Source organism: Centroberyx affinis, unplaced genomic scaffold (assembly GCF_046629955.1).
Source record: "Centroberyx affinis isolate AG114_WGS23_722 - 3 ecotype Tasmania unplaced genomic scaffold, CSIRO-AGI_Caff_v1 ptg000969l_1, whole genome shotgun sequence".
In the NCBI taxonomy this organism is placed as follows: domain Eukaryota; kingdom Metazoa; phylum Chordata; class Actinopteri; order Beryciformes; family Berycidae; genus Centroberyx; species Centroberyx affinis.
This window is the reverse complement of record NW_027279540.1, coordinates 567146-594861: the sequence shown is the minus strand read 5'-3', so window position 1 is coordinate 594861 and position 27716 is coordinate 567146. Positions and strand designations below refer to the sequence as shown.

At 41.3% G+C, this 27716-nt stretch overlaps 1 protein-coding gene across 1 annotated transcript in view; it reads left to right on the top strand.

The window, feature by feature from the left end:
- The window catches only part of LOC139646276 (kelch-like protein 29), a 197188-nt gene that overhangs the window by 75676 nt on the left and 93796 nt on the right, over window positions 1-27716 (top strand). Inside the window, exon 4 of the mRNA XM_071522256.1 lies at window positions 26133-26280. Within this exon, the coding sequence (XP_071378357.1) occupies window positions 26133-26280 (148 nt within the window). The remainder of the gene's footprint in view (window positions 1-26132; window positions 26281-27716) is intronic.

The following is a 27716-nucleotide window of genomic DNA, read 5'->3' as shown; positions in this document are numbered from 1 at the left end:
TTCCCACACACAGTGAGTGTGTCTTTTTAACGATCAATTAACACCGTCGCTATCAATAGACATGGCTAGCATTTGCTAGCTCTGATTCATACTTTTGTCAGTATTCGCGATACTGACAAAATCAAATATCACGATATTTCAGACCGAATACCTCAATATCAATCGTAATATGGATGATGAGCAGGTAAAGCCAATCTTTGTTCATTTTACTCAGCCAGGCTAATAAGTTCAGAAAATTGTATCACTGTAGTGTAACACAGCCTTTAAGACCAGGAAGAAGTAACATTTAAGTTATTTCACAATATTATTATTTTCAAAATCCCAGACGATATCTATTCTCATATATAGATATCAATGTTATATATATATATATGTATATATATATATATGTATGTATGTATATATGTGTGTGTGTGTGTGTATATACTGTATATATATATATATATATATATATATATATATATATATATATATCACCCAGCCGGTTTACCTGTGGAATCTTCATTATGTGGTCTTAAGGTTATTTATAGAGAAGCGCAATGCAGATGATGATGGCATATATCCATGTGTTGGGGAAAATCTTGACACGATGCGTGGTCAGGCAGGGCCTTACAGTCGCTGCATAGCAGAGGCTAGTTTTTACAAGGCAGCAGACTGGAGCTCAATGAACCCAGATGAGGAGGCTCTGCTCTCCAGTTCAGAGCTGCCATTCATCCATCTATGTAATTGAGCACATCAGCAAATGAGCGGATCAAGTCTCTAGCCCTTCAAAGACCCACACTTAGTACCCGTATTCCCCTTCAAGTGTTAAATGAACTCCCTGCTGAGTCTCGCTGACTGTATGTCATTTGGTTTTCAGTCGCGGGGGGGTGGAGCGCCGTCTTATCTGTCAGCCTCCTCCCCCTTCCCCTATCCCCTCCCCCATCCCTTTGTCTGTACTGTTCCACAATTGCAGAATAAAGAGCGGTGGCATTTAAAAAGGTCCACATGTGGAGGGGTTGACATTCAGAGCGCCGCCACCTTAAGGTTAACTCCATACAAAGGGTGATCGCGAATGCAGGCTTTTAAAGCATCAATCATGTCATGTGGAATATCAGATATCAGGTGAGGAGGCAGACTGAGTAGCGTTTAAGATGCAGAGGTAAACAATACAACTCTCTCCAGCATGTCTGGCACTTCAGTCAGACTTGTCAAACACCTTTGACACAAATCTGTGCGCGTACTCCCAAGTATCAGTTACATGCAACAATGGGCACTCAGTTGTGTTCAGGTTTTGTTTGCTGGTGCACTGCCCAGGCCATATTTGTGCAAATGAATATGGCTGAGAGCAAAGAGCAAATTATGGACAGTGATTGAGAGATGCTGCCTGAGGGTGAATCTTGACTCCTGGCAAAACTAAGACATTTTCTGGTTCGTTCTTATTTGAAACAGGTGATCTATGTAAATAGCTGTTGACAGCCGGTGCTTTGAAAACTCCTTGGCTGACTTGGCCAGGTTTTCGGTTGGGTGCACAAAATGGACATTAAGCAAGGTTTAAGAGAGGTTTTCTTGAAAATACTGGGAGACAAAATCATTAGCCGATTGACTGTGCTCTTTTTCCCCTCTGAGCTGCTATCTGGGATGGATCTGGGCCATTTTCTGGTTTAGCTTCCAATGCAGAACGCAAAACATCAAATACAGAAGGCACAGCGCAGGGGGATGAATTCTGGTTTTAACCACTGAAATGATGTATTGGATTTCACACCGGCACTATAGCAATGGCATAATTAAAACATTGTTAATTAAACTTCCATATGGTGTCATTTTGGGAGGGGTAACCATAGCGACATGCTATATAATTTAAGGGCTGTCTGCTCATGGATGGAAGGGAATCATCACGCGAAGCCAGGTTTGTTGCAGTCATTGCTCTGTAATTGGATTTTTTGTTATTGTTGTTGTTGAAAACATAATGCTGATTTTTTTTTTATGTTCATTTCCCTGCATAATCACACTTTCATTGCTCACAAACATGTAACAACAAATCCTGTCTAGACTGACACAAAAAATACTGCAGAACGTTAGCGGTTGAATTCATACTGTTTTGTGAAAGCGGCGAAAAGAGAGTTTGTTGAACTACTCATTGTGATGGACACTTCCTTGGAGTTCAAAAAACTCTTTTTGTTCCTCTCTCTCAATTATTTCTCTATCTCCCTCTCTCCATTATTTGATGGTCTGTCTCTAGCTTTGTCGTCCAGTTGCTGTGGGCCTTCCCCATGCCCTGTGCTCAGGGGAACTACAGCCCACCATTTGAATAATACGCACATAAATAATAGATATATTTTAAAATGCAAATTCTAATAGGGACTTTGGGGGTGACTCAATCATGCAGCGTTTGTGGTTTGACCTTAACTCGGGCTAACAAATTACTGGGAGCTTGGTGTTTCTCATTAGGCGCTCCACGCATCATCACACCGCCAAGCACCGCTCTGCCATAACCACAACCAGTGTATAAACACCACCTAAATGTTATGCTTTCATCTTTACACAGGTTAATAGTTGTGAATGCTCCGGATTTTTAAATGTGCTTTTTTTTATCACTTAAGTTATAGATCTTAAGTGGCTGTTTAGTGGCATGCACAGTTGAGAGTAACAAATTACATTATTATTAATTATTATACATAATTAAGTATTTGGTAACCAGTAATAAGAGTTGACTGGATCAGTACTGGATCCAAAACCTACACTACTATGTAGTGTTTTAGTAGAATAAGCAACTAAAAATGGGATTACACTCAAAGCAACTGGTGCCTGTAATCCATGATTTACCCACAGAAACAACTTGGTGTTGCTCATATCAGAGTGGAATTACAGAGGAATAATGACAGTGTTGCAATTGTTGTTGCTCTGTTAGTAGAATAGCTATTTTCCTCATTAAATCACCAAGATGATTCATGGGCTAATTAGTAAGAAATTAGTGGAGGTGATTATCAAAATCAACAGGGAGGCAAGGACAGGAAGTTGGTGTGAAGCCTATTTGTAGTACCAGTAGCCTATCGCTTTGCCCAGCAGTTGACACTGATATCCTATAAAGAAATACCACTAGGATATCCAGTCGCAACTATGAAAGAAGGATTTAAGGGGTAACAAAAACATTACCAGCATTATATTCTAAACCACACCAATTCCTCCCTTATTCCTTCTTAATCCTTATTAAGACCAACCTTGAATAGTTGCGATGTATTGAGTCAAAAGTCTGAAAAATTAATATGTTTTTTATTTCCAACTGAATGACAATGACAGTTTAAACACAACTGAACATCAAAATTAACGTACATTTGATATTGCTCTAATATTGGTTAAAAACAAATTCTACAAAGTATCTCTAAAGTTTCATTTGCTTGGACTGTAGGCTATTGGCAACATTTATTGCATCTTACACACACATTATAAGCTGTATTGACATATAAAACAGCAAAACAAATTGACAATTAGATGGCCAACAATATCTTGGTAATAGTTGTCCTGTAAAGATGTTTTGAATAAGGTTGTGCCTGGCTGATTGTTTCATGCCATGTTGATATTCAATATCAAGTCCAATCTTGCCCGCTTCAACATCAGTCCTGTATGTGCAGCAGTAATTGCTAGAGTTTTCCAGTCTCATTCATTGCTTCTAAAAATCAACAGCCATCTCACCTAGTGTTGTCTACAACTTTAAGTCCTTGTAATCCTTGATGATTTTGGAAAGTCTCTGTGCTACAAAATACTGACAACAATTTTGGAACAACAGAGGAACAACAAAGGCCACACTGTTTGTATTCTTCTGTAATTCCTCTCTAATAACAGCACCGCCAACTATATTGCTACCGTAATCAGATTAGATACTTCTGGGAAATAACAGTCGATAATGTTTGAAGAGGAGGATAATATCCCTATTCAAATTAGTCTGCAAATTGGAATAGAATAAATTGTCTGTTCGACATCATATTTTACTGAGTGTAGAGGCAAAGCAATCCAAAACTAAACTGAACGCAATTAGATTATGATTACTGAGTTTGATTAATCTGATGGATTACACTACTGTCTGACAAGTTTAAGAAGGTAATCTGTGACAGATCAGTAATCTGTAACCGATTACATTTCCAAAGTAACCTTCTCAGTCCGGGTTGCCCATGACTGCACTGGTTACAGAGATTAGATGTTCTGTATGAATAATATTGCATCTACTTTGTGGTTTTGTCCTCTGGAATGAAAGCCACACTTAGAATTAGTATTAACTCTATTATAGATAACATTGTTTTAGTATTATTATTATGAAAATGGCATTAGCCATACAGTTTAGAGAACTAGATGTGAACGTAGAAAGTAATTACACTATAATTAGTCATTGTAACAACTTTATGAAATCAGGTAATTGCTTTATGATTACTCTGTAATAAAGTTGTACATGTTTTATACATACCAGGGTGATTAAACCATAACATGGCTATTACTGCAAAGGGTTGGACTATCCCTTGTGTGTCCTGACTCTCAATAACAGCTTTCAGATGTCAACCCAGTATTAGTGGCTTCTTAGGGGACTTATTTATTGGGGGGTGTTGTCTGTGACTTGTTTTAGCTGCATTGATCTCTACCGCTGTAGCACTGTTGTCTTTGTTTCAGTGGACCTGGCAGGCTGATTCAGTGGTGTTCTCCACCAGCCTTGCCAGGAGGTATTTGAGGCCCGTCATTCAGAGAAAGAGAGAGAAAGAGAGAGAGGGAGAGAGAAAGAGAGAGGAAGAGAGAGAGAGAGAGGAAGAGAGAGAGAGATTGTGTATGTGGATGGGGGAGGGGATAGAGAGAGAGAGAGGGAGAGAGAAAGAGAGAGGAAGAGAGAAAGAGAGAGGAAGAGAGAGAGAGATTGTGGATGTGGATGGGGGAGGGGATAGAGAGAGAGAGAGAGGGAGAGAAAGTGGGGTTAACAGGAAGGAGCTGCAGCAGTTATGATTTGACACAAATGAAAATGCAAGGTATGATGGTTGCACCGCTGTCTGCTCCTCCCCATAATGACATCCCCTGCTCATTTGATCCATTACCGGTAGTATTACTGTGAGCTATAAATGTCAGCCAAGTTTGAGTCATATTTCCATTCTGCTCAAAAAAAAAAAAAAAAAAAGGATGTCTCTGTCCCACAGCGCAGCCCTCTGTATCGAGATTGTTTGGTTTTGTTGTTGTTTGAAATTCCTCCAAGTGCCATCTTATTTAGAAAAGCTGATTTTGCGGGACCGTTAGCGCTATGCCGCCACATCTTGAGTGTCTCGTAATGACGCGCTGAATGTCGGAACATGGCATAAAGAGAACACTCTCAAGGTCAGATTGAAATTGGAACCATTTCATCATGAGGCGTTATGGGGAGTGCGTGTATCTGAGTGGGCAATAAATATTGTCAAACGCTAGCGGAGCACAATCAGTATTCAGCGCTTGCATGTGTTATTTTTAGGGCCAGGATTTATTGCAGACTTGTTTCTTTTTGCGGAGCTGTTTAATGTTTACTGTTGCAGATCTATGGCCAACCCTTCAGTGATGTGCTGATTTGATCTACTTCTCTTTTCTGCTCTTGACCCGAGCTTCAGTCCTCACACAGACTTGGTTGTGAGGTCCGCATCAATTCGGTCTTCACAAGAGATGAATATGGGGTAAAAAGCCATGAGCGTAACATTTCTTTTCAGTGAAAACGGCCTTTGACAAAGTGTGAGTCGCTAATTGAAATGCAAATACAGTATGTTATTCAAATGAAAGATGTGCCTCCTGGCAGGTGTGTTGATTAGCTACTACTGAAAAACGCGCCGCTAGCCGGCACCCTAAGTGGCTTTGCTGCGATACTGGCAGTGAGCGGGAAATAAAGAGACTATTGAATGCATTTTGTATTTGACAAGACCGTGTCCTTCATCAACACAAAATAAATCCTGAAACTATCCCACTCACCAGGTCAGGAATCAGCTTGGCTCACAAATTTGACAAGAGACGGATGTTAATATCTCCGCTCGAAAGGGCATTTCCACTTCTACACAATCAAGGACTTGTATTGTTCACACTCTGGGCAAAGTCTTAATTATGTTTCAAAAGGCAAGCCATGTCAGACACCACTTGAACAGAGAATATGGTCCGACCTTTACCAAGGGCACAAAGAGCTCAACGTACTTTGTAGTAGAGTGTTTGTTGACTTGCAGTCAGCCATGAAAAGTCTTTGCAAGTCTTTTTTAATTCTTTCTTGAAGGGCAGTCAAGGCTGCATCACATTAAATCGCAGATACTCCGGAACAATCAAATTGAAAATCGACTGAATTATTATCTTGGGCTTTGTGAACCCACAATAGAGGTTATTGAAAATGATGGTGATTGTCTTCTTACTGCAAATTTTGTCTGCCAACTTGGAGATGAAACATTTTATGCAGAGCATAGTGGGTTTTTGGTGTTTTTTTCTTCTTTGACAGTATTGTGTTGATCAGTGATTAGAGAAGAAAAAGGAGTGAAAGAACTAGTGGGTGTGTCTATGTTCCCAAGCACAATGATTACCTTGACAAGGTTAAAAATGAATGCGTTCAATTGAATGAACCATCTCCAATTCCTGTGATGACAACTTCTGATTTAAACTGTGTTTACACAATATAAGCTTGACGTAAATGGAAAAGTCAAACATCTAGGTTCAGTAAGTAAGTCTGTAAAAGTAAGTTTAGCACAAAAAGTACATTTATCTTGATTCATGACAAAAAAAAAACACGATGTAGACTGAATAAAGACTGCAATTAGTTGAGGGAAAAAATGTGGTATGCAATGGAAGGACTTTTCAGTGGAGGCTGTTGAGCGATATAGGTTGAAAAGTTCATTAGTTGAAGGATAGCAGATTCCTAACACTGGTGCCACTACTAGTGCCTCTGATCAAGGGACTGAATCCCCACGTATCTGTTAACAACCTTTAAAAATGTTTTGTAATGTTTTGTTACTTAAACAAGCATATAAATTAGTGACACCCCCGCTGCTAATATTAATGGTATGATCCACACACTGCATACCTAGCGCTGTACTTTGAAATATGACAGGAGTCAATCCTAAAAAAAAGTTTTTAAATATCAGGCTCTATCTAGCAAGACTGCAGGGGAAGGTAAGACTTTTTTTTTATTGTAATGCAATTTGAAGTTACATTACTGTACCTTTAATAAAAGACCCGTATATCATCTCATCTCATTTGTTTTTCAAGCAAAACATTTGACACAACAGACAGCCTTGATGTCAGTTGACATCGCCACTGTAGCTAGTTAGGCAGCGTTAGAGCTAGGTTGACACCTGGCTCGTCTCTGTGCTGGCAGGCAGCTGCAGTCATTATTCAGTAGACCTGCATCCACTGCAGCTCTTTTCCTGTCCGGTAGACTGGGTTTATTTATTGTGCTGCAGTTATTTCAAATACATTTATTTGGGATTTTTTTGTTTGAGCTCAAGTACTCAAAGTGAGAAGGAAATTATGTAAATTTGTGTGAAAGTATAAAATTCCAATTCTAATTTGCATGATATGTAAGCTCTTTTGAAACTGCAAGGGTTGGACTCAAAAGCCTCCCATAAGAAAAACACTTAACCCATTCTGTGCCTCCGCATACTGGTGGAGAGTCCACCCTCCGCCCTAAAATCTCATTATGTCCCTTTAAGATCTATTGATGCGACCTGGTCAGCTTTCTTAGCAACAAAGACAGAATTCAAACAAACTTGAAAGAAAACTGTTCAAAACACATGACAATCTAAAGATGACATCTGAGTCACAAATGATATGAAATGTAGAGCAGTTTTTTTGCAGGTGTGGCAGTTTAGCCCAAATGAAGCAAAGGGGGCGAATACTTATAGTATGCAAACTACAATTCTCTGTTAACAATAATAATAATTTTATTTATATACTACTTTTCAAAACAAGGTTACAAAGTGGTTTACAAAACAAGATAAAAACACCAATAGAGTTCATCCTTGTTGGACTAAAAGGAAGTAAAAATGTTAAAGTGGGGCGCACCGAGTAGAGCGCGTACCACATAAAGCTCAGTCCTTACCGCAGCGACTCGGGTTCGAATCCGGCCCGCGGTCATTTGCTCCATGTCCTCCCCTCTCTCTCTCCCATACCTTCCTGACTCTCTCTCACACTATCTCTGTCAATAAAGCATAAAATGCCTAAAAAGAAAAAAGAAAAAAAAAGATGTTAAAGTAAGAGAATAAGACAAGTGTAAAAGGGAAAATAAAATAATAATATCAAGATATAAAATAGTAAAAGAGAAGGAATAACAGACATGCAAAGCAAATACCTTTATAAAAGTAAGTTTTGAGGAGAGACTTACAAGATGTTATTTGAATTGGCCTAATATCCAGATTAAATAAGATTATAGAACAATATTGAGATGTGAGTGAATTTTATTCGCTAGCCAGCAACCATGGTTGTTAAATATTTTTTAACCAAGCCAGTTAACACATAAACTAAGACTGGAAGATGGACTGTATTACAGCTGAAAGGCTGTATTGAACCTAAAGAGTGTATGGGACTCCGTGAAATGAAGGACTAAATCCTCGTACCTGGTCTTAACCACACTGAACTCCTTCAAGACTCTTTCAAAGAGCGGTCTATTGACCGCAACTTGGTCACTAAAACATCAGCAACTGCTGTGATGATGTTACATGTAACCTTGTTCCAATTACCTACAGTATGTCATTGGATATGTCCTTATAAAAAGAAACTGTGCACCCATGCATACAATTCTCCCTCACTAACCTGTGATGGTGAACTAACTCTTTGAAATGGCTCTATTATGTTAGGGACTGTCCCTGCACCTAAGACTAAGAATGTGATCTAAATAATATTACCAAACTCATTGTTTCTAGCTTCATCACCCTAGATCTATAATTTAACCTTTTTCCCAGGTGCTGTGGATCCCGCCTCTTTATTGTTGAGCTGCGTATTTGGTCGCTTCCTGGTATAGCAGCTAATTCTGCTAATAATCCCTCTACCATGTCCTTTGTTCCTGATTTTATATTCAGCTGCCCTTCAAAGATCTAGGTTGTGGTATCATTACCAGGTAATGCACAATTTTTCCTGTGTGCTGAAGGCACCTACTTTAAATTTATTGTGGTGAAAGAAGAAAAACATTAATATTTATCAGGTGGAAACACAGGGAGAGAAAGAAATGTAATAGTTGTTTTAATTCAAATCCTTTAAATTTGTATTGAGTGGGGTAAGGATGTGACCAGAAATCTCTTGGTGTGTGACCTGCATATTTTCCTGGTAAATGAGACATGTTAAATGATGTGCCAGAGGGAAAATGGGTCTTTTCAAGCAGCACACACTGTTCCGATCATCACAGATAACCAAGCTGCAAGGCCAGGGACCTAATTTAAGGGCTATTTACCATACGCCAGATTTTCAATGGAACTGCACCCGGCTGCAGAAATGGGCAGAAATGGAGAAAAGCTGAAAGAGAAAAAAAGATTTAAAACCTAAGACAACCCACAAACACGATCATTATTTATGTTCTAAGGTTTGCAAAGGCACCGTTAATTAATAATTCATCCATCTCAACTTTGGATCCTTTGCAGTGATTGTTTTGTCAGCCCTCCTCATTTCGGGCTCGCAATATATTGCGCTGAAAATAGAACAATACTGAAAAGAGGCAACACTTTTTTGTCAGCGAGTAAGTCGGTGGATATTATTTATTCCGGGGCATATCCTCTGGCTGTATCACCCTTGACTGCTCCATCAGATTTCAGCAGCGAAAGGAACACGGTGCTTAATCAGAGCCATAATCCTAGATGATGACTTAAATGGGATTTGTCTCTGAACGAGTGAGTGTTGTCATTTTTCAACATGTTTGGGCTTATGAGGTCAGCCAGCTCGCAGCAGCACACGAGGAGTGTTGAACAATGAGCTCTCTCTTTCTCTCTCTCTCTCTCTCTAATCTATTTCTCTATTTCTCTTTATATGACTTTGCATGTGTCTTTGTCTCTCTGTCTCTCTCTCATATAGTCTGATCTTCTGCTTTTCCTGTCTTACTTCACACTCATCCCATGTGTGATCCTCTCTGACCAACCAACCCTCGATGTTTGACTCTAATATGAAACGCACAGCTAACAGAGAAGTGGTAGTTATTTGCCATTTTGTTTGGGTAACTGATCATTATTGTTTGGTGCACAGACTTTGAATTCCCATTTAGAAATACTCAATAACACATCTGCAAATGTTTTGTAACGTGGATAAGTGGAGGCTACTGCGCTGTGAGCTCGCTGAGTGGAATGGCCTAACTGAACGAAATATGTGGTTTTAGAGAAGCCGGTTGCCAGAGAGCTGCCGGTAGTAGGGGGTCTTCTCCAGCTGCGATGATTCAGCTCAGGTTGAAGTAATGTCAGCTCGAGGGCAAAAAATTGCCGCCCAATTACCGCATCTTCATGGCTGTCTTATCAAGTCCCGCATACAAATATAACCGTGCAGTGAAATTGTTATTGAAGTTATTGCTAGTGTTAAAGTTTATTTGACAGTGATAGAGGGTGTTGTGAGCGGTCGGAGCGGTTGACTTTTGGTCTCCCAAAATGCATCACCCGGGCCCTTCCCTCCAGCCAGAGTTATGGCATACTTGACTTAGAGGAGATTGCGTACCGATGAGAAATGGGGGGGCTCCTCCTTTTGTTTCTGCACTCAAATATACGGCCTCATTTCATCGGCTTAACGACCTCATTTAAACAAGCCTAATGACTCTTACTAATGTCCGCGCATGGCCGAGAGATTGCGGCTGTTCTCACAAGCAATGTCCTCTGCATGCATATTGTATATCTCTATTATGAGGCCCGGTCTCCCTGGAAAACACAACCTATTTATTGTGCTCTCTCAATGGTCTAGATTAGTATTAATAAAATGCAATGGCTCTTCTGTTGGTCATACAGTTTACAGGTTACGATTTCTAGAGCGTTTTTTTTTTCATTTTGCGGAGGATCATGGTTTAGTCCGGCGGATATTTCGATATGTTTTTCATCTTACTGTTTTTATCCTTGCAGGGTAGCTGTGTTTAGTAAATGGCAGAAAGTAATTGCCATACATCAATTTCATCACATTTTTCTAAGTGTCTCCCACTCATTTTGGTTTATTGGTTCCCAGCAGTATAGTTTTTGACAGCAGAATTGAGTGCTGGAAAGGTCAGTGAAATGCTAATGCAAAAATATAATTTCAAGCCGGCTCTTCAAAACTCACCAAGAATACATTACAACAGGGAACTGTTAAATCTCCACAACCAGACACATTAGCGCTATTAGCTGTCTCTCTGTGTCACCCTGTGTCGCACCTCGTGATGACTCCACTGCGTCTCCATCGCTACAGCGTGTGATAGTTTCCATTAAAGATTAGAGTGTGAAACCAGCACTTGGCAACTCTGTTCTGGATCAATTTAAATAACAGACTATCCTTGGCGTCAACACAGATCAATATGCAGACATGGGCTTCCTGATGCGGTCATTACCACCCATAGGAGACCATTATGAGAAGCTCCCTTGTCAAAGAGGGATGTAAAAGCACATACTTCCGAATATGTGACTGGAAATCAATGCTCTCTGATAGGGACTGAAACCTGACAGCTCAATAAGCTTTGGAGGGAAGATGTTCGCTCTTATTCCTCCTCCTCCTCCTCCTCCTCCTCCTCCTCCCCTTCTCCCCATAACTACATCCCATTCCTACAAGGGACTTAACAGCTCAACCCTGCAGACTATTTCAGATTACAAGCTCCTGTCAACAAGTGTACAGGGAACCAGTATTCAGGTTGTGTAAGGTAAATATTTCTCCATGTGCAGCACAGTTGCTGGCTCTGACAACAGAGGTGTCCTTAAAGCCCGCCTCCTGTGGCATCATTATTCCTCTCAAATATACTGAAAGAGTCGCACAGCCTTCTGCTCAAGAAGGTGGGTACTGCCGTCTTCAGGGACTTCATCACGCTATTGAAATGGGGAAAGAGCCTCTGAAAACATCTCAAGTTTGAAGTGATGCAGTAATGATTAGCTTCACTACTCGCAAGCCAAATAATTATGAGATTTACCTGTATAACAATGGGATTAAAGTGGTGTTGCTCAGCTGCACATGTTACATTTCATAGGAATCGCTTTTGCCATGTAAACAAATGATCCGATTGCAAGGGATGTTTGCAAAATCACAAACTGTTTATGCAGCCACTATAGGGGAAATTAATATTACATTTACCAAGGGACTTTGTGCAGTAAATGTGTTAAGAGACTTAAGAATGTTTTGTGGTATGCTGGTTTTCAGAATATGCATAAATGCAGCCCACAGTAAATGCAGATATTCAAAGGGTTTGATATATTCAAGCGACATTGAATTTTAGATACTAGTGGTGACTGCTTTTTATATTTTTATTGATGGAGAGATCTTTCTACTTACATGAAGTGTATGAGAGAGAGAGCAGATATAGCTCAGTTATTACTGCTACGGGACTGTATTGATACACTAGGTTTTTATTTAGCTGTTTTCAGTTGAGTCATAAGTGATTCATCTAACTTTGTTTATGCTTATTAATGCAATTTATCTTTATCCAGGAACATTTTTTCAGCACTGACATGGCTTCATTAACTGATAAGATGAGATATCAGCTCAGAAAAAACAAAAAAAAAAACAAAAAAAAAAACGGCTCTAGGTTTCTGAAGTCCTAACTTTCACAAGTTTGATGTACAGTACCCGCAGAAGTGATCCAACACAATTGTTTGTACATCTGCCCATTTCTCTCCAACACAGGAGCTTTGTCTTCAGTGTGGCACTGGGACTGATAAAATTGATACTGAGCAGAACTTTGATTCTCACAAGTTTGAAGATAAATGGGGAAAACAGACAGATGCCAACTAGCCAGAATTTCTTTTTGACACCCTTACCATTGATTCTTTCACCCTTGTTACTCTGTAGCGTAATAGCAGTATATGCTTCTACTGGAGAGGGCTAGGCACCATCAAAAAAAGAAAACAAAGGAATTGGAGAATGTGTGTGAACTGCAGCCTTGACAGATGCATTGATTTTACCTTGTGAAATCTGTACTTACGGACTAGACACAAAGCTTTTCCAGGATTCAAAATAATTTTCTCTAAATATTGACTTTCAGAATACATAGACGGTACTGTATATTCATCATTAATACAAATCAATTTCTTTTATTCTGACAGTAGGATTCTGATATTGCATTATTCCTTTCTGAAGGACCCTTGCTGCACAGGCAGAAGAATGGCTGCTAGCAAAGACTATACAAACATGAGTGAGGATGTTTAAAAAAGAAATGTGTGTCGCCTCTACTCATAATAATGTTCCTTCTAACAGAATCCATGGAGAGTGAGTTCAACCGCACACTGAAAGGTATTCAACTGACTTATTCAACTGTATCACATCTTACAAACTTTATGTTTCAATCACATTTTCAAAAAAATATTGGCACAAAGAGTGCACTTCGCATTCTGGCTATGTCACGATGATTCAGTTTTTGAAATGCCTCATTCAGCCTGGTGGTTGCTATAGAATAATAATGAAAAACGACCGACATGTAATTAAAAGAAGGTTGCTTTATAGATCACCATGGGTCAGACTCATTCATTATGAAGTGTCACTGGCATTTAAAATGGAAAACAAGAAAACGTGACAGACAGTTATACAGCTGTAGTTTCCCAGACAGTATCTCATGTAGCAAGACTGACACGTTTCTAATCATAGGTAGGTGTTAAATTGGTTTTGAGCACTTTCTGCAAAATCGCTGGTAAGAAACAGTTGAAACATAGATACATCAACACATCTTCAGGAAAAAAGAAAAAAGAAATCCTCATTTTACTTGTCAATTGTAACTTTCCATACAGGATGTGGAGCTTGAAATTAGTTTTGCCATCTGGATGGAACACCATTAGCATTTGAAAAACCAACAGTGTTAGGCCAAATCAAGGGAAGCGCATTCACAGGCAGATGAAAGGCGCCCCCAAACAGAGAGAAAAACTTTCACTTAAAAATCCTCCCGTAATTCAACCAGAGGTCTGTTTATCCACCTGCTGCAGCGGAGTTCATGGCTATTTCTCAGTTTCTTTAGGAGTGTTGAGGCGCTAATGATCCCAGCGTGTCTCTCCAGTGTATGTCTTACCCCTGGCTGTGCGCTGTGTGGACTCCCCTCTGTGCTAGCGGGAGTTGTGGAGCTGTGCTGCAGGGTGTCTGCTGCTCCCGTCACTGGGCCGCTGACCACTTCATCTTGTGGGATAAAACCAGTCTTTCAGGCTCCTCACAGACCCCGTGGGAGCAGTGCCGCAGCTCAAAGACTGAAACCTCAAAGACGCTAGGTTGGAACACTGCCACAGGTTACACATCTGGCTGTGTGTGGACTTGTCTTTTTGGTTGATAAAGTCTCAGGAAAGTATTCTCAAAAGGTCCATGTGCCTGACTATGCCATGCAACTTCTATGAAATATTTGTTTTTACTATTAGCCTTAAACTTACCTACCTCAAACCTAGACTTAAGATAGTATATTATATTCCCTTTAACAAATATCCAGGAAATGCTCTCTAGCGTGACATATACAATTAAAAAGAGTGCAAAGTAAGAGGAAAGTAAAAGGCTTGTTGGCACATACATACCTTCAGTGGAGTCCTGAGGGGGTTTGATTTGACAGAGCTGTAACGTAGATTCTGCTGTACTTCACTTTATACTGCTATTTTTAGGAAGCTCGTGAAAGGTGATAGGCACTCTGTAGCCAGTTGGCATATTCATTTCAATGTCCAGAATTCAGCTGAGTGGGGCTGATAAATTTGCTCACTGCATCCTCATAACGTTGCAGTCCCTACTCCATTAATTAGGCACATTTGCTGCAAATACCGGTCATTGGCTGTGCCTGGTGTTTGGTGTTTAATTACTCACACTTGTAGCTTGATTACAAATAGCCATTTGCCTACCAGGTGGTGATGTGGTGTGATGTAACACCATAAAATGCTCCAATATGTGAATTTCAGCAGACTAAATGCTATGGATATGCTTGAGAGGAGAAACAAAATACAGCTTATTGCTGCTGCTTATTTCCAAACCATCTGGTTTGAAATAGCCAATTTCAGAGCTCTTATTAGGCCATTTTGCTCAGAACACCATGGGTGTTTCCCAGAAAGCAAACTGTTCTGTACTCATGATGGTCCCTATTGACCAAAGACTGCATCTCTTTGTCTGCCTGATCTCTCAGTGCCCAATGAAAGTCAATAAGACGATGCTCCATGGAATAGTAGCATCCATCTATCTGTCTGCCTGTCTATATTGCCTATTTATATATTCTGTCAGTGCATTTATGTATGTATGAGAGAGAGAATATATATCTGTGAAATATCTGTTAAGCTTATGAAACATACTATACTTGCAACACACTTGCAACTTTCAATGTTTTTGCTCTCCCTTTTACCCATCTTGCTAGTCTGTCTCTGCTATACACATTGAATCAAGGACGAAACAACATAATCTTTAAAAGATTATCTTCAAAACATTATCTTCAAAACATTTAGCTGACGTCACTGGACTCGTGTGCTGTTGAGCTGTTGCTTGCTGTCAAATCTTTGAAAATGTGTTTCTCGTATATATGCTTGCTTGTGAAAAGTAGAGGCAAAACATTACAGCGTTATTTCTATTCTTGGGATGGCATTAGAGCTCACCAAATCTGCCTTAACCAATCTGCCTTTCAGTCACAGCTCCTTGAAATTAATTTGCTTGATTAAACTGTTCATTGTGGTTGATGTAATGAATATAATCTGTATTGTAATCAGTTGTGTGAGTTTGCTTTGTCGCTGAATTTTTCAGCAACTGTTCTGAACACGGATAAACAGCGTTTGAAATGTCCTGAAAATTGAATGATATCTCCAGCTGCATGTCTTCCCAAAAAATTCACTCTGCTCTCCTAATGTCATTAATGTTGGCTTGGTTATTGGAATTAATTGACTTGTCTGTGGCCAGGCTGTAGCCATGCTGTGGCCTGTTTGGCACTGTCTGTAGAACCAGGCCAAACCTGGCTGGACCATGGTGGAGCCAGCTGCATTTCCTACCATGGTCAGACCTGGCTAAAGTTAGTGACAAGTTCAAACATCAAGGATTAACAGATATTGGCCCATATTCATAGAACTCACTGGCAGGGTTAACAACACGGTAGTGGGTAAGACCGCAGCGGGCAGCATTCTCCCTATTCGTAGACCGCCTATTTTGGCACCACCGCCCACTCCTGATCATTTGCATATCCCGTAAGCGATTCATGAAAGCACACCGCTGCGCAAAAAATACCACTTGCTCTGGCAAGGCGGTATACAGGGTGTCCGCGGGGTCTTAAAAAGTATGAAAAGGTAATAAATCAATTTAGCGAAAATTAAGGCCCTTAAAAAGTATTAAAAAGTCTTAATCGCCATTTTATGAGGTATTACATTTTGTAGCTATTTTTTCAGTGTGAATAGCCTATTTGTCGAAAGAGTTTGTGTGCTAAAAGTTTGCGTGAATTTATTTATTTTGCTCCTCACAACTACTGCAACAAACTACAACAGTAATGCATAACCCGGACGCCCATAACGCTCTCTTGTGCACCGGTCGAATTTGGGATTCTTCTGTGTAGGCTGTCACTAAGTGGAAAGTACTATGGAAAGTGAATGGGAAAGAGAGCAAAGCATGCAAAGACCACAGAGATTTTTATTAATGACTGTGTTGTGTGTGTGTGTGTGTGCGTGTGCGTGCATGTGTGTGTGAGCGTGTTACTATTACTTTTAATAAACCTTGCCTTTGGGTTAGTCACTCAATTTTTTCTCTTGACCTTTGTTCCCTCCCGGCCTATCTGAATTCTGTTGTATTGATACAGTAGTCAATAGAAGTTATCGCAAATTAAGACTGTTTAGTTTTGCAATCTCAAAATCAATGTATACTAATTGTAAGTTAAAGGTGTGTCGCTGATGTAACCAGTTACAGCTCGAAGTGGCGTTGAGGTCTTAAAATATATCGAAAAGGTCTTAAAAGGTATTGAATTTAACTTCAGAATTCCTGCATATACCCTGGTATAGTTCCAACTTGTGATTATCTATGTAAAAAAATCTTAATTAATAAACAAAATATCTCTAAAAGCTATGTTTTGTCAATGGATTTCAGTGCTGTGCTTGGAAACAGGTGTTAGTGGTTAATATATTTTGCACTTCTTCTCTTAATATACAGAGTTCTGCTGGCGAGAACGGCTTTCTTTGCCTTTCTGACATATCTAGATTGTGATCCATTGTGCTTGCACCTGGATGTAAATGATCAGGGGGGTGTTTAATATGCAACACTTCATTTACATATTGATTTTCATTGGCTTTCATGTTGGCCACCGCGGACAATAAGGCCATGGTAAAGTGTCCCCGCAGCGGTAGCCACTGTCACAGGAACTTTATGAATCACCTCAAATTACCACGCTGCAGATTTTGCGCCGCACAACGCTGTTACTGCTGAGTTTTAGGAATATGGGCTGTTTAGATTAAATAGAATATGTTTTTTGGATTCAGTGAAACATTTGTGTTACATTCAGCTTAAGTAGTTACTGATATTAAATGTATATGTTTCACAAAATAAGTAATCACAAGAATGTCAATGAAACTGTTCATTGTTATTTTTGTTTCACTGTCATCTCAGTCTACTCCTGAAACTAAATGCAAATTCAAAGTGTGTGAAAATTGTTCATTATTTTGAAATCCTGCTCTTCTTTGACTAGCTTGCTAATCAATGCAGTTGCAAGCTAAACCACACCACACCACACCACAGCTAGGCCCAGCTGTACTGAACAAACCTAATGGAAACAAGGCAAATGTCATGCAGCCTGGTAGCCATTAGGTAAATATCACTAGCAAGAGAACGTTCCACAATGGATAAAGTGAGTGGGACTTCCTGTTGATAAGTGTGGTTAACTGAATGGAAGCTGATGTAAAACACATCCAATTGCAATCCCTGTGACTTCAGCTCAGCATGGTGGACTCTTTGCTGTAATTTGTCTTCTCTGGTGTTCATACCTGTTAAGAGCAAATGAAGAAATGAATGTGAGCGTCAGTCAAGACTGTAGTTTTTCCTCGTCTCATTGTGTTATTCTAGGCTTTCCAAGCATGAGTATCTGCTGACTATTAGATGTCAGTATCTGTCTCCTTATATCCATAAAACCTTCCATTTTGGGGTCATTTTTCTGTAGTTGGTTTGGATTACGCACCACAGTTTGTTTTTGGAAGAGGGCTGAGACCCGGATTTTCAGGCGGTGCCATTGTTTGATGCAGAAGGGAGTTTAAATGCTTGGTGTGCAGCGAATGTCTCAGGAGCTGCATCTCTTGCCAGTCCATCACATCCTTCTGGTAGTTCCTGTATGTGGAGAAACAAGTATAGAGGGAGGGAGAGAGAGTAATGGGTGGATAATGAAGGGTTATGGACAGAGGCAAACAGATTGCAAGAGTTGGGCAAAATGTAAGCAATATTAAGTAATGTGTGATTGATGTGCATGTGGAGGTGTGATAAGGCAGATTTGCGGTGTAGCTTTTACTCCCAAACTGAAGTTAGATGTTATTTCCATTAATTTGTCTAATGTGGTATAGCCAACCCGTCCTTAAGGGAAGAGTGATGACTACATTCAAAACTATTCAAGATGGTCATGACAATTTCAGCTACAAGCAATCCAAAAACAGATTGGGTTGTCCAGAATGAAGCACGTATTCCACATTACCATTTCACAGCATGACAACAAAGTGACCTGCAGTAATAGTGCAGTTGGGAACATCGTTAGTGATCCTGCACTGTTTTAAGTGTACCTTTACTTTGATGTTGTTTAAAACACTTTCAGCCATAGTTTGCTGTGGGAATACTAAATTTACTTGGTATGTAAGTGTAGCCTTATGGAATTATGTTGTCTTCCGCTGGATTTTCCCACTGATGTCCAAACTCACCATATAAAGTGTTTCAAGCTCTGAGTGAGGCGTATCTGCCAGAACATCCTGCTATTTCACTCACAGATTGCATGCATTGTAAAATTAATTTAAAACTGCCCATATTGCAGTCTTGCCAAAGTAGATATTGTTCCCCTTCATATTGCAATATCAATATGAATTCAATTTATTCTTTAGTCCTAAACGGCTATTTGCCCAGTTAACAATCATTCTGTGTGCGTACACACACACACACACACATACACCCACACACACACATACCCAGTGGTAGCTTTGGCTCAATCTTCAACCACAGACAAAGCTACAGAGTTGTCTTGGTCTCAGTGGCTGCTGCTGTGACAGGCAGTGGACATTTTGTTCCCTAAACACTCACCACATATCAGGCAGGGTCAGGGCCTGGTGGAGACCTATGTCTCTCACTGTCCCAGCCAGGGCCAATAGAGGGGCAACATGGCCCCGAGACACTCCTCTGGGAGGTGTTACCATGACACAAGGAAGTCTCCGCAGCTCCCGCATCCAATCACCAGTCCCCCTCTCCGGGAAGCCTCGCCGCCGCCGCCGCCGACTCCCCCAGCCTCAGATGAAGCGTTTTCACAGTGGAATCCCGGCCCTTTACAGCCCGGGCCACTTATCTGCAAGAGAAAAGAAAACACGAGAGAGGGAGGGGTTGAGTTAGGGTTGGAGGGTGAGCTCCACAACCTCGGAGCACTCATGGGATATTAGGCGGGGTTTCCATCCCTGCCTTTCCACTGAAGCCTGTCGGCCTCGCCCCTGCGAACACGCTCCTGTTTTCCGGAACGTGTGCGTTGAGCCGGGAGCTCGCTGAGCTGTCGGTGTGTCTTAGCTGAAATTTCAGTGGAAGTGAAGTCCGTTCCCCTTCAGTCGTTTGGCCTGGGGCTGGAAATTATAGAGTCTGTATTCGTAGCCCTTCTGTAGTGCATCACTAGTATATACCCCCGCCAGGCGCTTCTGTGGTGTGTTTTCATTATGTCTGTCGTGCTGCTGAGGGTCAGTGTTAAGTGTTGGTGTGGGGAAGTGTCCACTTTCTTTGGATTTTCAATTGTTAGTGCATCGACCTCCATATGAAGTCATGAACAGTCAAAAACAATAATGTCTGACATTTCTTCCTGTGTACTGTCATACTGCCTGAATGCTGGTGGTGAATACAGATTTCAAGGGGATTGACTGTTCATGAGACGTATGATATGCACTTGAAAATCAAGGGTTTACTAAAATTGCATATTGCTTTAACAAAGAGCCGTGGGCAATAAAGAGTCTCAAGCCTTATTCAAGAAATGTCAATCATGAATTGAGACACCCTTTAAATCTACGTTGACCAAATTCCAGTAAGGGATGTAGGAGTGAGAGACAGCTTTGCAGACAGTTGTTTTTTTTACTTCTTGTGAGTAAAATAATACTTAATATTTTGAGTCTAACAGCATGAAATATGTTGTGCTGTTACAAAACGAAATGTCACCATATTATCTTGTCACTCAATTATCTATTTTGACTCGGTTGGTTCTCTCTCACGGTAAACTGAAAAAAAACGAGCAAAGACAAGGATACAAGCTACTTACCTAATGCAAGTCCTCGTCCTAATAATTTTGAAAACAATGTTGGATGAATGCACATTTGTAGCACTCAAAATCAAACCTCATCGTGTCATGTTTATGAGTGAATTTTTCAATTAGCTGCCAGCCTTGGTCAGAGAAAGGGATTTGACCAAAGTTATGTGCTATCACACATTTTTATCGATTGCAGCTTCTTTTTGAGAATGACAGTTTAGATATCAGTGAGTAAAATTTACAATGTAAGGTGTTAATATGCTGTACACAAGATTTGCTCAAATGCACACTGAAAAATCGCTTCATTTTGTAACTAATACAGTGCACTGGATATGTATAATCGACGTATTAGTGCGCATTTTATGAATTCCATTTACTGGATCGTTTTCAATAAAAAAATATTACCTTGGACTCCTCTCTGTCTCTCTCCAGTATGCGGCTGTCATACTAAATACCTTCTCTGCCCATGGCACCACGCTGTTCGCCATGTTGGAAAACCACTGCATTTTAAGATGGCTGCCAAAAATGGCGAGATAGCCTCTTTGTTTACTCGTGAGATGCTCTGCTATGCTCCAGTCTAATAGATTGGACACAGCCGCCCCATGGTTCGGCTCCAGCATTCACCACCCTTATGATGGAAGTCCAGAACAAATCCACTTCACATTTAGGTGTCAGCACGTTGTCATGGAAAGGAGGTACCTCTATACAGTAAGTGAATAATGTTCGAAAGAAAACGAGAATTTGTAGATTGTGTCCTTTGTATACTCCTGTGCGCTCCGGGTCAGTTTCGGACCACACTTGGCTGAAGCTTTGGGCAGAGGTAGAGAAAAGGGAGATTTTTTCTCTCCATTTTAGCAAAGCCGAAAATGATGTGTCAAAGGAAATGATACAAGGCTATATGATGGATGGGTTCGTCTCACTCTGCCTCTCAATCTCTCACTCCCTCCTTCGCTACCGTTCTTTCTGTCTCTTTTGTTTTCTGAGAGAAAAACCATTACTTCCATCACTCTCCACATTTCAGCCAAATTCTCTGCATCTGTCCAAGCCTGGCCAAAGGGAAAAAAAAGCCATTCTGCCGGAGTTGAATTTCATTTCCTTGCCTGCACATACTGTCCTCTGATTTGTTCATGGTGTGGAGTCACAATGTGATATTATTTTACGGTGCACACAATATAGCCAGGCACCGCTGCTGCTGCTGTTATTGAAATTTTGATTATGATTAAATTTGTGTATACGCATCTCCCCAGAGATAGCTGGCCGATTGTGGAGGTGCGTTTTCTCGGATGCATTTAAATTGAACTATAATGGGAGCTCCACACCGCGCTACCAGAAATCCCATGCCCAGTCCATCCGCTTGGCTTTGATTAATTGATAAACCTATCAGGAAAACAACCGCACATTAACAGGCCTGCCTGATTACCATGCCAGTCAAGTGATATCACAGAACAGTGAACCTGCTACTTGCCCGCGGTCAGTTGTTTTCCTCTTGTCTGTAAAGAGCTTTGCCACCAGAGGAACATTGAACCTTAAAAGGCAGAACATAATCAACCGGTGTAGCACTGGCCTGCACCCTGCACATCGCTATCTCATTGTGTCTGGCAGTTCTGCTAATGACATTTCATGAGATTAGCTTTTCACTGTGGCATTGTTACTGACCTGTATGTGTGTGTGTGTGTGTGTGTGTGTGTGTGTGTGTCCCTATCTCAGGCTCTCGCACTCCCTCAATACTCTTTTTTTTTTTCATCTCCTTCCCGCCTCTCGCTCCCTCCTTTGCTCTCTCTACACCTTCCTTTCCCACCCAGACCTGTTATTAAATCTCATAGCAGTTTGTTGATTTGATCAGTGTGTGCTGTAACGTCGTTGGCCCCAAAGGGACCTTGGTGTTATAGACATACTCATCTCTCTGTCTTTCTCTCTCTCTCTCTCTCTTTTCTATCTCTCTCTGAGTCGAGCAATAAACTAATTTCTCTGGGGAAAGTAAAGGCATCTCACAACTGGATGGGAGCTCTATATGTTCAGGATTAGGTATGCTAGCCCATACCTCGAATACAATGGGTACAAGGAGTTGGAGCTTAAGCAGAATGTCCATGGTAGTCGTTTTCGTGCATTAGGTGTGGATCCCTCTGTTCTTGCCTCCCCCGTTTTATTAGAGGATTGAACTGGTGCCATAACTCACACAGACAAGGGCTGGCTCGAACAAAACGCAAAGGCAAACACAAAGTCATGAGCAAACGCTTGCTGTTTATTTGGATGTGGATGTTGGGGATGACTCAAAGCAATCGGAGCCCAAAGCCCTGGATCACCGCGAGGCCCCTCCTATATGTACCCATAGCAGATGGTGGCCAGTGGCAACGGGTTTTGGTAGGCACAATAATGCCGCCTGCTTTTGCTAGATGGTAGAGCACACATGGTGACAGATGTCAGCATTGGCCATGTCCAAGAAAATAGCTGTTATGCCAGCTAGTTTCATACTACTGTCTCCACTGCCTGGACGGAGGAAGACAAGCATACAATCAGGCCTGATGCTTCTTGATTTCCTTTCCTCTATCCAATACAATGATTCTGACAGATCTGCAACATTCACATTCAGTGGCTTGAGAAATAAGTACCCTTTTAGTTTTGCTGTGTGTGCATATGTGTGCTAGTGTACATGCGCATGCGTGATTTTGCCCGGGTGGGTGGATGGATGGCTGCTTACAAATTCTGAGAGTGGCTCCATCTATTTGCATGTAGCAGTCTATTTATGTCCTCCAATAGACAGCAATTTATGAAAACATGCTCCATATTAAGAATAACCCAATGGTTTCATATAACATGTAGCTTACCCAACAGGCAATTGACATATGTATTATTTCTTTAGTTTTAGTTTTCTAGTATTAGTATTTTCCTGTAGCTTTTTATTGAGCTTTGTACAGTAATGTCTTTATTTTGGTGGTTTATTTTGGTGCAGATACAGATGCAGTTGCAGAGTGCCAGCATGTTCTAAATATGATTAAATGCAGCTTAAGCTGGTTGATGGAATCTGACCTTTAGTTCTGTACATGGCTGCTGGAGTGAGTGTGTGTATCGCATATGTGTGCACACAATCCATACTTGCAGCACGCGGCCCATACGCACAGGCGTTCTATACAAAGCCTTCAGTACAAAAAAGAATCCCCAGCCAGCTTGACAACAAACACGGAATGGCTTGGCACAACCCAAAATTATTTTTCTGGCTCCCCTCCTCTTCTCCAGCATGGTTTTTGTCGAGTCAGAGGAAACCATCTGCTGCCCGGCGATAATGGGTGGCCAGGGAGGAGGGGACTGGCAAAAGGGAGAGCAAATAAAATTGAGAGAAAATGGCAGGCACTGTCCCAGTACCTACAGTACCTTCCTGCCTGCCTGCAGCAACTCTGCCATCTTAATAAACATCCCGTCTGATATGTCTTGGCGTGTGTGTGTGCACATGTATTTGCGCCTGTGCTTGTATGTATATGTGTGTGTGTGTGTGCGGGTGTGTGTGTACACGTGCCTGTGTGTATGAGCATGTATGTGTGCATGGGTGTCTGTGTGCGTGAGGATGTGTGTATGTGTATTTCCTATCTAACCTTGATCATTTTCAAGTCAGGATTGTTCCTGAGCCTAGCTGATATGCTGTCAATGTGATGGCTCCGACTAAGAACCATATTTTTTTTTCCTGGTGCAGTAAAACTGTGACAGATGGATTGCCTTTCAGCAGAGGAGATTTTTTCTGGGGGTTTTTTTTTATTCGGTCTCAATTTTTTTTTTTGGCTTTGTTTTGGGTAAATGGGTGGTATTAATGAGAGAATATTATGAGGCAGGTGCAGGGCTAAAGGAAAGTATGAGAGTTAATGAGCAATTGTAGAGAAGGAAAGGCAAAGCATGGCAACAGAGGAGTGTACTAAAGCACAGAGTGGAGGAGGAAAAACACTCATTAAAACAAATAGTATAGAGAGCAATTTTTCACCTTGAAAATGGTCTGAATTTTACCTCTGGAGTCTCCAGGGTTTTCAAATGTTATTGAGTGCTCAGGGCATTCTCTCAGTAAACCATTTCAGTTTTCTCTTGTCTGAAGTGGACAGGTTGAACTGGACAAAAAGAACTCAGACCTGTCAGTCTGCCTTCCCCTAAACGCCGCTTCACTCTGACTCCATCACACTGTTTTCCACTTTGCCTTGAGATGTTTCCATTAACTGTTTTTTTGCCCCCAGCACTTACAAACTGTCAGATAACTTTCAGTATGGATTTATCTAGAATGCGACACTCATTGAAGTTGTCTGCTATTGCAGTACACATGTTGTGCAGCATCAATACCATATCAGGAATTTCCTTGGCAGCGTCTCGACATTGACAGCTCTGAAAAGCTGTGATAAACCCAATCTTAAAGCATCCTGAGATGGGATCGATCAGATATGTAAAGCTGCGCATTAATTCATGTTGAACCAAATTGTTTGGATTGTGTTGTCGCTGTGCGGTCAGTCTGCCAGGGGCGCAGGCTTTGTCGATGTGGCTGTTGGAATGCATGATGGGCTGCTTGATGAAGTGGACGCAGGGTCAGGGAGTATAATGGAATTGAGGGATGGAGGGGGGGGGGGGTAGAGGGAGGGATGGAGGGATCAGCCAGTAGGACACAGGAGAGGCCTGGTGACCAGGTCTTTCCTATTAACTCAGAAGGCTGGCTGGGGTGAGCAGGGGAATCAGGCTTGCCTCTGCCCTTTCCCTTCCTGGTTCTTAGACCAAGCGTCCAAACTGCAGATAGGGAGAAGGGAATATTGCTCTGGGGTCCAATGGTGATTGACCCTGTGTTTTCATCAGCCTGGGCTTGCCTGATAACATTTCTCACTCCCGTACCAGAGAAAAATATTGGCGGTGTGGGTGCAAGGGACAGCTTAGGGAGCTCTAAGTTTGGTTTGGAGAAGTTGCGTTGGATTCAGTCCACCCTCACACATTGTTTCCTAGCTTTTAATTTTCTTTTTCTGAAATGATCTGCTGAAGGATTCCTTTCTATTCACTCTTATTTGTTGTATGTTTGTTCAAAATTCCATTATCTCACTTGACTAAACACAATGTTTAATTCATTGCAAAAATCTCAGGGTGTAACCTGCACTAAAAAGATCATTCTTATTGGTACATAAAACGGTAAACAAATGAATAGTGGCATTTCTTCAAAGGCTCTTGAGGCCATGAACAAGATTTTTCTGTCCTACTCCCATTATATTCAGACTGTAATCAGCAATCACTCACTGCTAATTTTAACAACCAGTCTGCCCTACTCATCATCACGGCTCACTTCAAGACCTCAAAATTAAAGAACAGGTCAGAACACGACTGCTATAGTAAGAATGCTATTCACTGCATTCATATTTCTAACTTGGAAATAAAATAAAGTATTTAACACAGACTCATTGACAATATATGATTTTAGGATAATTTACCATCTACAGCGCTGCAGTGTATTGCGTCTAATGATCACCGGTGTAAAATGGCTTGGCTTGTGTTCTCAGATGCCATGCTGTTCTTTTGGTTGTTTGCCTTCTGTCTGTTATTTTTCCTTGGGATTTTTATTTTGCATGTGTGATGATCTAAGCAGCCGTGTTGTTGTTCTTCTGCTGTTGTGCTGCAGGTCTCAGGTCTGTCTCCTGGAGAGAACCAGGCCCCAGGACTGCTGCTGGCTCCGGGGGTGCGGTGGGGACAGACGCCCATCAACCAGCTCACACCCTGGGATACAGATGAGCCCCCTGCAAAGCAACACCGAGACAGCGAGCCCACGGGTAATGAAGCACACACACACACACACACACCGCCCACATACATATTTACATACACATGCGTAAGCATACACAGGCTCACTCGCACAATACAACTGAGATATGTGTACACACCACGGAGCAAGTGCATGCAAGGACGCCTGCATGCATGTATGCATGTATACAGACACACACACACACAACACACATGTACACACACTCATGTACTACACCCCAAACAGCTCAGGGGCAGCTAGCATCCATGCTAATGAAGCATCTTGGCTGCCTTGCCCTACATAAAACACATGCTTGCTTTACATACTCCACCTTAACCATGTACATAATTATGCATATAATTATAGACATTTCTCCATGAGTGTGATATCAAGAGATGAAAAAAGGAAGAAAAAAAAAAGTATGTGTCCACAAGCCCTGCAGTCCCCCACCATCTTCACCTGCATATTGCTTCTGTTCTCATCTTGTTGTCCTTGTTGATGTTACTGTGTCACTTACCGAATCGAATCTATCTTAAACTAAACCTATTTGACAGAAGTCTGAAAGTCCTCCAAATGATCTCCACAAGGTTTAATTTGGATGTCGACCTTATTAATTCTATTCATGCCACTTTAAAAACCTGTAAGGAGCAGAGAGGCACACCGCGGCATGCAGGCTTGACAGTAACGGGTTAAGCCACCGCTGAAGTTTTTACTCTTATTGTAATGAACTCACCCAGAATGGCTCTGCCCTAGAGCAGTCAATTTCCCTCCATTGCTCTGCTGGCCTCTGCCTCCTGCTCATCACAAATGTGTCTCATTTAAGAATAATACTGGCACAGAGCTTGTTCCAGTGGAACTTCTGGCTCAACGCATCCAGATTGTAGACTGCTGCTACGCTGTGGCAGCATAGTGTCATGCTCAAAACATGTTTCACAGGCCTACATTATAAAATCTCAGCCTGTGCTGCAGCATGGGCAACTGATGTACAGTAGGCTAATTAGCTCTTAAGTGTAATTCGCATAGTTCCCATAAAGATTTAATTTGGGTCATGGATTAATAATTAAACAGTCTGATCAGTTTGCTAAGCAGAATGTTTCTTCCAGGGTTGGGGCCATTCATGAATTGAATTGAGAAGGCATGGTAAATTCCACTTCAATTGCACCAAGCTCTAAGGAAATGTAGGTTTTTTTCAAATTCCAATTCCTCAATTTAACCGGAATTGATGAATTCATTTATTAATTGACCCCAACCCTGGTTTCTTCAGCAGAAGCCAGTGGAGCTCTTATGCTGCAATGATGGCAGAATGCAGTTGTGATGGGAGAATAGGGAGCCCTCCTATTGTCTGTACTGTTCAGACTGGGCTTTCAGCTGTTGACTGCTCCCTGCCCCCTGCTGTGTGGCCTCAGGACCCTGCTGTGAGTGGACAGGGGCTGGCTGAATGGGCCACGAAGTTCTGGAGGTCTT